This window comes from Epinephelus lanceolatus, chromosome 16 (assembly GCF_041903045.1).
Source record: "Epinephelus lanceolatus isolate andai-2023 chromosome 16, ASM4190304v1, whole genome shotgun sequence".
In the NCBI taxonomy this organism is placed as follows: domain Eukaryota; kingdom Metazoa; phylum Chordata; class Actinopteri; order Perciformes; family Serranidae; genus Epinephelus; species Epinephelus lanceolatus.
Genome location: NC_135749.1, coordinates 5186391 through 5199164, shown reverse-complemented (window position 1 = coordinate 5199164; position 12774 = coordinate 5186391). Strand labels below are relative to the sequence as shown.

Below are 12774 nucleotides of genomic sequence, written 5' to 3'. Positions count from 1 at the left end.
CTCCTGTTTTCCTAAGCTGATGTAATATGTTTTTACTTTGGGTGATTAATGTAGTCAAAGGTTCTGTATGTAATATTCAGAGCTGTGGTTTGTTGCATGTGTGAATCCCATATGACAGTTACTGCTGATGGGACAGCAGTGTCCCTGGTAACACCTTTAGCTCTAGGGGCTGTTGTTTAGCGCTGCTTATGGAGTTAGCACCATTAGCGGCTAGCCGCCAGCTCAGCCACCTCCATGTTCAGGGGACATGGACCCTGTCCAGACACCTCTTATGAATTTCACGCAGAGCCCCAACCTTTCAATGTTTTTTAGCACTGGATTAGATATTTTCAAAAGCCAAATATGCTTTTCCATTATGCATTTTTATGCATAATATTTGGCTTTGAAGCTGCTATAACCTATATTTTTATATCAACAATAAGGTGACAACAATTCCCCTCCGCTCTCACAACACAGGTTCACAGAGATGTTGGACTCAAGTGCACCACTCAGGAGACAGTTGAGTGAATAATCAAAAGTCTTTACACGGCAGGGGTTCGGTACACAGGCAGGCAGTCAGACAGGCAAATAATCCAAAAAGGGCTTGGCAAAAGATGAGGTCACAAAACAGGAGCAAGGATCAAAAGAACAGGAGCACTGAAATGAACTGGCACAAGGAGCAGGGAGTGCAGAGACTAAATACACAAGGGAGCCAGGGATAATTGGACACAGGTGAAACAAATCAGGGCCGGGCAGACAATCACAGAAGCGGGAAACACTTGAGGGCAGGAAGTGGGGGTTCTGAAATGAGAGAAGAGGAGTAACAAAATAAAACAGGAAATTAATCTACATTGTGAAAATAATGAAAAACACGACGCAGGTAGCTTGACAAGACGTGGCACACTACTTAGGGGCGGCAGTAGCTCAGTCCATAGGGACTTGGATTGGGAATCGGAGGGTCGCCAGCTCGAGTCCCTGTTCGGACCCCAAGTCCATCATCCTGAGACTGTACACTAAGCATAGCGAGGGGGGCCGAGGACTGGTGAGCGCCAGAGCCACTGTCCAGGAGGAAACAACCAAGATCCAGGAATACATCAGGAAGATGGCCCCCAAAGATGAGCTGCTGAGTGAATACCTCAGGCAGCAGAACCCCGAGAATGCAGAAGAGGAGGATGAACCATGAAACACAATTAATCAGTATTATTATTATGTTTATTTTATTTTATTTTATTTTATTTTTATTTATTTATGTATTTATTTAATATATTTATGAATGAGGCAAAATCAATCAGGTCAAAATATGAGTGCTGTGTGAAGGGAGTCTTTCCTTTTTCAAAGCCAGTCCAAGGATTAAATGCAGAAAATTGTACAACCATTTGAGACAAGATGCAACAGGCTACATATAAATAAATTGACACTGACTTGACTTTCTTGATGAGATACAACCATACCTTTCTTATTGATAGTACTGATGTAACTAAGCTATCTGTCTTTTCTAGCATTAGCTTGGAGCATAAAAAGCAAGCAAAACATGAAAGATTTTGGTGGTGACTGGTAATGTTGAATATTTGTCCCATTTCCCCAAAACTATATCCATTTATATTTCATTTCACTTCGGTTGTATTTGCCCAAGAAACTATTTTAGGTTGAATTTATCTCCAGATGCACAGGGTCAAGGTGATTTTTTAACTGGAGAGGCAACATCTTTAATGTCATTTTGTATCTTGCACGTGACAACATGAAATAGCAAAAATCTCATCAGCTCAAAGATAGCCCAGGAGGTTGTTTGGAGTCCTGACAGGCTCAGGCTGAAAATGTCAAGTTGTTATATAGCTGTCATCTCACAGTCAGTAATGAGGAGGTTGATATTGCTCAGACCGAAGCACCCAAACAGGTGATGGTGCTCACACAGGGGGTCAGCCTCATGATTTTTCTTCTCTTTGTCAATTCCTTCCACTGACCGACACCAACTGCCACTGTCAAACTATCTTCCTGCCAATTACTGCTCCAGCTTGTGTGTGTATTGTTGGACATAATAATGGGGACGACTTGCCTAGCTTGCCAAGCGGTAATTGTTGTGCTCTAAATGGACACTGGATTGTTCTGAATTGCTGTTTGGATGTCCAAAACATGGTGAAGCGGGACAAATTGTGCCTTTTGTCTTTCTGTGTCTTTATATTTACATATTGTTTCTCGCAGTAGTCATCATGGCTGGTTTTGCGTGTCTCTGTGCCATATGGCTTGGCTGACTTTGGGGATTCGTGACAACTAACCCCTTTGTAGACTGTAGGAATTAGCACAACAAAAAGCCAGATGTTTCCCATCTCTGTAACATGTGGGTGAAATAAACCTCAATTTGAGCTGTCTTGGAAAGGATAAGCACAGCCAAAAAACAGCCCAGACACAAAAGAATCTCTGCTTCTTTGTCCCTGCAGAATGAACCAGGCGCCCACCACTGGTTTTGAGGAGGACGTGGGCGCCAGAACAACGCATCATGTCATGTATCCAGAAAGTGCCATAGACCTAGACAACACCACCAGTCTGGTGCTGATCCCTTTCAAGACTCTGGACCTGCAGTGGATCATTAGTGCTCTGACCACGGGCACCATTAAACAGTAAGTGTACTTATACAATGTTAAAGCTGCACTGATCAATATTTCATATGAGGAATGGATCAAATCGCTATGTTTAATGCGCAAGGTGTTGCTTGTAGGGCTGAATCCACAAAGAATTATCACCTGACTCTGCAGTTACCCTCAGCCCCACGGAGCTTTTTAGCATCTTTCAGCTCATTATTTTAGTTTCAACTTTGTTTGGAGCCACAGCAGACAGCTGTTTTGAAAAAAAAAAACATACACTAGCTTCCCAGCACCACATGACTGTCAAATAAAGTAAGCAACCAGCTACCAGCTACTGTAAGGAGACAGATATTTGTCACAATACTGTACTGGAGACCAAACCAGCCTTAACAAGGATATTAATATTGGACCAGCATGAGCCTGGTGGTGACAAACATGACTCCAAGTTAATACTAACACTACTAATTGTCTGTGTCTGCTGGATGTGTTAATAGCCAACACACTCTCACTCTGACCTCATCACATATTCACTTTTGGTCGTGGACTTTCCACGTCTTAGGTTGTTGACGTTCTGGGATGTCTGGTGTCAAAGTACACTTCGGTTTTCACGGGAAATGCACCGTTTGCATTCAGTCTCTTTCAAAATAAATGGTACACACATTTTTTTTTTTTCCTTCAACAACAAACGCACAAATGGTTACGTTTGACTTTAGAATCTCACGGGAAGCAAACACAGGTCTTCCGGGTGAAAGTCAGTGGTTGTTGGATCTGTCCACCACCTGGCCCACCTGCCCTACTTACACTTCCAGCATCTTAAATTTTGTGTTTCCCCCGGGCACAGTTAAACAATGACCGGTCACATAGCATGCTGATGTGAAAGGATGGCTTTCAGAAGTCACTGACCAAGCACTGGATTTTGACAACTTTGGAGTGAGACCAGGTTAGATTCAAGATTCAAGATTCAAGATTCAATACTTTATTGCCATGTCGACATGAATTTGTTTGAGTGGAGCTTCACACACTGACAAAGAAACACTCACTCAATATGTTACACAATAAAATAAATCCAGACCATAAAAGGGAATAAATAGTAAAAAAAAATACTGCAACTGATTGCTAAGTAACAGGATTGTCATTTAGATAAAAAGCTGTTATGTCACTGTCACTGAAAAAAGTAACACGATGTTGATTGTATTGCAATATCTATATATTTGAAGTATAATGAACTTGGCATTTAGGGTGACACTTGAGGAAAAATGCCATATTGAGTTAGTGCTAATGCAAACTGAGTATTTCTTGCTGCTGCACCTTCACATTAAAAGCTTCGCTTAGCACAGGGTGCCCAGTAGCTCTGCCGGTAAAGTGGGTGTCCCATGTACAAAGCCAATGTTCTTGCTGCAGTGGGCCACAGAGTCAGTTCCAGCCTGTGGCCCACTGCTGCATGTCTCCCCTTCACGCTCAAACTGTCTGTTAACACAGGCAAAAAGCCAAAAAGAAATAATCCTTAAAAAAGCATAGCTCAGCACTTAATACTAAGTTACATAAAGTTAGGTGAAAACAACACTGACTTTTCGCTTTATGCTTTATATACTATGTTTGTTGCTCTTAGCATCAGGTATTGTGGATAGGCTGACATTGGAATTAGTCAGTGTGCCTCATTTAAACGCTAAAGGGTGCCTTTGGCGTCAATATTTCATGCCGAGGGGTGTGACAAAGCATCTGTGTCGACTCTGGGGATGAGAATGGGCTGGGGAGTAATGACACAGTCAGGAGCAGCCACAGTGAGCTGTTAGATGAAGAGCTGCAGGCGACAGGCTGCACACCTCTAACTTAGCGAGATAACCAACTCCTTTTACTGTGCCCCGCTGTCCACAGACTCATGCCGTGTGCAGCATAAAATCAGATCAAGGTTGCTGACAGAATGATAGAAAAAGGCAATTACTGCCTGAGTTTCTTTTTAATAAAACTACAACAGTTTGTTTTGCTGCTCCCAGAACTCTGTGACCTGTATTAAAGCACATACGCTGTTACCACCAGTGGAGACAGGTTTCATCAGATCAGCCAGGACTGAAATCTTCAAGATTGTCAAATAAAGAGAAGTTTACCATGTGGTTATTAAAAACTTCTTTTAGGTGTCACCTCAAAAAAACATTAATTGTGAAAAAGACAATGTCAGCAAGCTCAAAAATCACTTCTATTGAGAAAAATGAAATTTAATGATATAAAAAAGAAACACAGGCAATAAAGTCCCAAAAAAGCCAACAGCATTACAAAGGGGGCATTGACTGGATGCCTAAAGTCCAAAACTGATGCATATCTTAAAGGAGCAGTGTGTGGGATTTAGTGGCATCTAGTGGTGAGGATGCAGCTTGCAACGAGCTGAAACTTCTCCCATGTGCCAAGCTCGAACAAAACTGTTAGGATTCCTTTAGCGTTCATTGTTCAGGATGTTTTAACCACAAGTCAAATTATCCGCAGATGTCTCCTCCTCTCCAACAGACCAGGTGATTAAAACCAGCGAAAACACTGAATTTAGCAGTTTTCACATTACAAATCAGTGTTTCTCTTATGCTGTTAGTCTCCTTGCAGATGGGCCACTAGCCCAGCACCTGCTAACGTGTGCTCATTTTTTTCCCTTTGATAATTAAAGATCCAGATATTCAGGAGGTTTTACCGGGTGTCGAATTATCCACAGAGGCCTCTTCCTCTCCAAAACAAACTGACCCAGTGATTTATGACAGTAAAAACACTGAATAAAGCACTTTCACATCATAAATCAGTGCATCTCCAATGCTGTTTGGTATGTAGACCGGTGGCTTGCCCAACACATGCTCACCTCTTTTCTCTTACAACTTAAGATCCAGATGTTCAGGAGATTTTCACTGGCAGCCAAAACATCCAGAGAATTGCTTTCCTCTCCAAAACAGACACAGTGATTCAAACTGGTAAAAAACACTGAATAAATCTGTTTCACGTTGACAAAATCTGTGGTAACACTTTACTTTAAGGTATCTACATAGGAGTGACATGACATTGTCATAACTATGACAAGACACGGTCATGAACTTGTCATAAACATTATGTACATGTCATAAACATTCATGACTGCTGTCATTAAGTGTCATTCGGTTTTTGTAATAACAAGTTCACATTGTTTGGGTTGTCTTTGTCATGACAAGTTGACATTAAATTTGTTTGGGATGTCCTTATAATAACAACTTGACATTAACAAGAAATGTACCTCTCTTTGTGTTTATGACAAGTTGACATAATGATTATTATTATTGTCATGACAAAGACATCTTCTGTTAATGTCATCCTGGTTTATGTCAAGTTGTCATAATAAGGACATCCCAAACAAATTTAATGTCAAGTTGTCATGACAAAGACAACCCAAACAATGTCAACTTGTCATTACAAAAATCAAATGACACTTAATGACAGCAGTCATAAACATTTATGACATGTACATAATGTTTATGACAAGTTAATTACAGTGTCATGTCATAGTTACGACAGTGTCGTGTCATAGTTATGTAGATACCTTCAAGTAAAGTGTTACCAAATCTGTTTTACTTTGATACTGTTCATTGAGGAGGGACTGCTAACTGCGGTGGCTGACGTGAAAACGTGCATGGCCCTCTCTAGAGCCAGTGATGGGTTTGTCCATTCAAGGTTGCTGTGGACACATGGTGGTGCAACATGGTGGACTCTCTGGATGAGGCTCATTCTAAGAGAACGAAAAAACAGATTTTCATGGTGATTATACACTGAAGAAAACATAGTTACTGTATTATGTTCCATTTCTGCCAGTATTTCCCCCTAAATCCTACACACTGGACCTTTAAGACACATCTATATATGAAGACATCTATGTCTTCATTGCTTGATTGTGATTATTCCATGGTTTAAATTTTTCTTTTTCATTCTCCAAAATGTAATCATTGGGCAAAACTAAAACATAAATGTACTTTCATACTTATTTGGATACATGAGGAGCAGAGGGGCTTCATTTCCCACGCCATTTCCAAATGAAATCAGAGTTCAAAAACATTTAAGAGCCTTGAACATATTACGATACATCATGCATGTGTCGTGCTCCCAAATCCATTTACACTTTCCGAATACCAGATTGTCATAACAACACTCTCTCAGTATTCCTGTTTGTCAGATTGCCATAACAAGGATAATCACTCAGTGTTAATCTTCCAGTAAATTTCACCTTCAGCTGCTTCATTCTCATTGACCCGGAAACATTAGCTTCATTAGTGGACATCCAAAAAAAAAAAAAAGGAAGCCGCTGCCAGTAACTCAAACACGCCAACATGTTTGACGGTAGAAGGACGAATTAATCCAAACAAATGTTTCCTATAAATGTGCAGTTGTCTTCCAACTCTGCCAAGGCAATCATTCTGCATCATTAAATCTCACTTTACTGGCAGTAGTGCTGTGAATTATTTTGTTACATTTTCTAGTCTTGTTAAATAGATTGGGGCACTATGAGAGGACAGAGCTGTGTGAGGGGACTGTTTCTGGTGCATATACACACTCATGAAATTGAAGCACTTCTCTGTGCTAAAATGCCAAGCCTGTATGTGCTGAAGGATGTACTTTTTAACATTAGCGTGTATAATGTAGTGTGTAATATAATGCAACAGACACACGCCATGCAGGCAATTTACATATTCATTCACCACAAAATGTAGAGGAGCTGGTTGGACAGTCTTATTGTACAGCACACACTTCCAAACGACATTAAGCCAGTCTTTGAATTTTAATGAGACACATTGCTGCAGAGGCAATAGCCTTGATAAACCTTATTTTAATTGGAAACATTTGTCTGGATTGTATCGTACAGTGTAATCATTACTCTTCACTTCAGTCATTAGTATGCCATCCCTTTACGTTTCCCAAAAAAGTCTGCACAGGCGTGGTGTGGTATTTACACTGACTTTAAATTTACACTTTAACAGCTCAATGTGATCGTTCTCTTTGCTCCTTTATCCATGGGAATGGTATAAATGCAAGTTTTGCCTATGAAAACAACATTTTCATATGCAAACTGAATGTGGACACCCCGCAGGAGCTGCTGCACACACTGTTATTCAAAGAGCCTCCCCCATTTCTAATCTTTTAATTTTACTGTTTGTTCACCAAACTGGAATGACGAGCAACTCAGCATTGCACGCTCTCATGTGATTAACGATGCAAAATGCAAAAAATATGACAGTGAGCAAACTGTGCTGACTTCACAATATGGTTATGACATTTTATCAACATTCCTCAACATGTCCTCAACACAGACTGTATAAAATAATGGCCGCAGCCACCATGATGTCACCCACTGGTTTGTGGACTCCTGTTTTGAAGAGTTTGGTATTTTTGCTGTTGCCATTTTGGATTTTTGAAGTCAGAAATAACCATATTTGGGTGGAGTGAACCCTAACACTAGCTGCTAGCTTGGGCAGCACAGTGCATTTACAGCTATAGTCAACTGTGATAATGCTAATGCTAATTTTTGTTGCTCCATCTTACTACAGAGACAGAGCTACTGGAGAGGCTGCCACTCATGTCGGCGCCATCTTGAAAACAAATTGTAGGCTATGTCCTGGAAAAATTGAACATCCAACTCCTTAAAGTGTCTTTAGTACAACCAAATGCTAAGATTAGCTTTTGCATGCTGCAGAAGCTAATGGGGATCCAATAAACAATAAACAATAAACAATAAAATGCTGAGCAAGACTTTTTTTAGGCGACCAAATTGTCACAATAAAACTTTCACGAGCTAAAAAACACCGAAATAGCAACAGCTACAGCTCTGGGGTTACTCCATGGTTATGTTACCTAACCAACATGTGGTAGCGCCATGGTAGCAACTTGTCAACGGATGGCACTTAAAGAAGCTACACCCGTAATCGTGCATAACTTTAAGCCTTAATAACATTAAAACGAGTGAATTATACGACAAGATTCACCCTCCTGCCCAGTTGTTAAAGGGGAAATTACCTACCAGGCTGTAAACAGGTTTAATTCTGCTGTTAAGTTGGGCATTTTAACATGGAGGTCTATGGAGATTGACTCACTTTTGGAGCCAGCCTCAAGTGGCCATTTGAGGAACTGCAGTTTTTGGCACTTCATTTTTCAGCTCTGAAACTTGTACCTCAATTACATGAGACTTAAGTCATGGAAGTTCATACTGTGATTGTGGATGTGATATCAGTGATTGATTTGAATGATTTCGGGGATTTTGTAAGGCAGTTAATGTCATTTTAACACATTTTTAACTCCTAGTATTTTTTTATTTTACAGCACATATACACCTGTTGCAGCCAGGATAAAGGCAAACAAAGATAAGGTGAGTCATACAAAGGTTTTATCGTATACTCTTTTTAAGCATGACTTTTGTTTGGCAGTGTTGTGTTCTGTTCCATCTTCCATCAAAACCAAGGTTTGGATGAAGACTTAATATACCTATATGCACACTACATGGCCAAAAGTATGTGGACACTCTAACTTTTCACTTAGATGTGATAATTGAACATCTCATCACAAAACAATTAATTACTGTATACTGACTCCAGTGTGCCAGTCTAGTGATGGAAATTAACTAAGTACATTTACCCAAGCACTCTACTTACATATTTGAGGTATTTGTACTTTGAGTATTTTAATTTTATGTGACTTTATACTTTTACTTTGCGTCATTACATTTATTTGACAACTTCAGTTACTAGGGACTCTTCAGATTAAGGTTTTATGTACATTTTGTATGTTTACTCGTAGTCTAATCAGTAATGCACAAAATTGGACAAATTATACCATTAAGTAATTATATCCAATAATACCATGTATTATTAATATTGCTTGTTTAGGCATACTAAGTAGACCTACTTTTACTTTTGCTACTTTCGACATTTCGCAGGTAATACTTTTGTACTTGAGTAACATTTCTGAATACAGGACTTCTACTTGTAATGGTGTTGCCCATTTTTACACTGTGGTGTTTCTACTTTTACCGGAACAGAGGATCTGAGACTTCCATCTCAGCGTTTCTCAACACATTCTCACTCCAAACTCGTCAAATACCAACGCTCGATCATTGGGCCTACATGTCAAAGTATGACGCATGACACTAAGTACTCTCCAGCATCAGTTTTGGACACTTAGGGACGACATACCAATTTCTGCTCATTATATACATTGTGTCCTTTCAAAATAAACTTCTGTTGTCATGTTGCTATTACAATAACTGGATTGACTTTTGGATTCTGGTCCAGGTCTACCAGGAGAAAGTCAAAGTTTGTTTGACCCATCCACCTCCCCTCCTGCCTGCTCTATGCAGTCTTTCTTTATACTATAGTAGTGGCCCCAGCTTTCACAAAATGCCTCTAAAGGGTGCTTTGGTGCACTGGTGTCTGATGCCAAAGGGGCCACTGACCAAGCGTCTGTTTTTGACGAGATGGGAGTGAGACCTGGTTGGTTTTTCACTTTGTCAAGTGTTATATTGCTGCACAGCTGTGGCATATTTTAGTAAGAGTCATCATATGGTTGTGGGAAGTGTTGTCAGCCAGTGACATATTGTTTCAGTCTGCCATATGCTGGTCAAACAGCAGCAACATACCATTAGTTTAAGTGATATACAGCTAAGAACTGGCATGTAAAAAACAAGAGTGGTACAACACTGGTATATGCAGGTGAAAAATGCTACCTGCCAGTCAACAGAAGTGACATACCTATTTTAAGTGCCATTAGTCACTACAACAGCAGCGGAACAGTGACATAGTACTTTCCATCAGCATATAGAGGCATACCATTAGAGCACTTTTCAGTCTCTGCCGTGCTGTAGCATTAAGGTTTTATAAATAACTTTTTGTCATATTTGCTGAAGCTTTCACTCCATCTAGACATTAGTGCATGAGACAGATAGTCAAAAAAAGCATAATGGCATTGCTAGAATCTATCCTACATAACAAAAACAACCAATCAGAGCTGAGCTGCCAATCATGTCAGTCACTGCTTATGAACTGCAGTCAAACTGTCAAGCTAGGCAGCGCTGATCAACTATGGATGAATATTCTGTTACTGCATTGCCTATTTCTCACCCCAAATGTTTTCAGAAACATATTTGATTGAATGAGAAAGTTTGGGACCCAGTCGCCATGTTGGAAACAGTCAAGCTGAAACGGAGCACTGCCCATTGGCCACTCTCATAATTCCTAAGCGGCCAAACCCAAGCCATTGGTAACAGCCCCAGACCAAAGCTCCCCAAAGTATGCTACTTTTGGCTGTATAGTGTGTAAGGCTTATGTTGAATATTCCTTCTCCCTGTTGTGTCTTCTCTAATGCAGTTTTTTTTTTGTAACTTCAAAATCTTTTCTTACTGTTTGAAATTCTTCTAACTCTGTTGCAGGTGTTGATTTACAGTCCAACATTTTTCAAATACGTGTATGAGTCTTGGCTCGAGGGTCATGGACGATATCCCTCCACTGGCTTCCTCACCTTACTGCTCGCTATCCACATATGCGATGAGGTGAGTTCAACCACTGTCTCAGGGACATGCCATTAAAATTCCTCAGTAAGATGGAAAACCTGTTCAAGGACAAATACACTGCGCTCTCAAAAAGCTGTTATGTGTTTTAAAAGATGCATAAGTGCTTGTGTGGATGATGTTTTACACGGTGCTTTTGTTCCTCCTCTGCATCCAGGTCAGTGTGTTTGGATTCGGTGCTGACCAGTACGGAAACTGGCACCACTACTGGGAGGAGAACCATTTGGCCGGAGCCTTTCGACATACGGGAGTCCATGATGGAGATTACGAATATAATGTCACCCTGCTGCTGGCAGACAAGCACAAAATCCGAATGTTTCGAGGCAGATGATACCGAGCCCATATGTACAGCGGAATGACCACCAAATGAACCTCAGCAGCCTTTCACTGTTTATTTTTCCACCGCCTCACACTGGAAGAACGCTTTTGTCATGATTCCCAAAGACATTCTCACATGAACTCTTCTGGTCTGTCCAGTTTCTCTTTCTTCACTTAACACAGTGTGTAAGAAATGCCACTGCTGTTGACAAACCAACAGAGCTTCCGTCTCTGTGTGCCCAGACACAGGCAACGACAGACCATCAGTAAGACAAAAGCAACACTGCCATTTGTTTGAGTAATCCCCACTGAAATTTGTCTGGGAGTGAACAGACAAGACAAAGACGTCTTGTCAACAAGCATGCTATACATAAACAGCTTTAGTACTCTTGTATAGTATGTGTATAGTCTTTATGTTCTTTTTTTATGAATGGCTAGCATTGTGGCCACCTTAAGCTTTGTATGGTTATGGTCACTGACAATAAATACGCTCTGCTGACAGCAGGAGACAAAGTGCCATGATTGATCTGTTGATGTATAGACGTAACAAGGAAATATAATGGAAACTGTTTTCGTCCAAACTGACAGATAACAAACATAAAAGAATCTAGACTCTGCTGTAAATATCACTTCAGTATAACTTTCCTTTGTAAAGGCAGATATGAGAATCAGCTCTTTTTCCATCACACTGACCAATTCTGACCAAATTCTCATAAACTACTTGCACTATAAGAACTACTTGCATTTTGCTTGTCTGATTACAGCTGGTAAAATATAGTTTGACAGGGCCCAACATATCCTCATACAACAGTTCGTATGTTATCAAACAAAGTAGCGCCCATGAATTATGTATTTGACATAAAGTTGCGTACCTAACCTTAAGTTACTTAGGTTGGGTTTAGGCAAGTAAAGCAACGTATCCTCATACAACAGTTCGTATAATGTCCTACAAATCAGCACCCCATTAATTACATGACAGTCTTAACTTAAAGTTAGGTAATTAACGTAACGTTACGACAACACATTGTCACTCCAACCTCGTCACATATCGACGTTTGGATATGGACTTTCTAGTTTGAGATATGAAGTGCAAGGTACCCTGGGTGTGTCGTTTGTTGGCGTCCTAGGACGTTGTGTCAACTTCAGCCTGATACATGCATTGTCTGTTACATGCAAAATAAATGCACTACGTCAGTACAATACCGCGAATTGACGTTTTTTTCCTTCAACAACATAGCCACTTAGCCAACACATGCACATGGTTGGGTTCAGTAAAAAAAAAAACGTGGTTTGGCTTTACAACCAAACAGGAAGTGAACACCGGCCTCCCAGGTGAATGTCAGTGGTTAA

The 12774-nt window shown here is 40.4% G+C and overlaps 1 protein-coding gene across 1 annotated transcript in view; it reads left to right on the top strand.

Moving 5' to 3' along the window:
* Window positions 1-11928, top strand: part of LOC117263178 (CMP-N-acetylneuraminate-beta-galactosamide-alpha-2,3-sialyltransferase 1-like) — a 41650-nt gene extending 29722 nt beyond the window's left edge. Inside the window, exons 3-6 of the mRNA XM_033636358.2 lie at window positions 2415-2594; window positions 8868-8913; window positions 10969-11088; window positions 11264-11928. Of these exons, the coding sequence (XP_033492249.1) occupies window positions 2415-2594; window positions 8868-8913; window positions 10969-11088; window positions 11264-11437 (520 nt within the window). The 3' untranslated portion in view covers window positions 11438-11928. The remainder of the gene's footprint in view (window positions 1-2414; window positions 2595-8867; window positions 8914-10968; window positions 11089-11263) is intronic.
* Window positions 11929-12774: the final 846 nt, after the last annotated feature.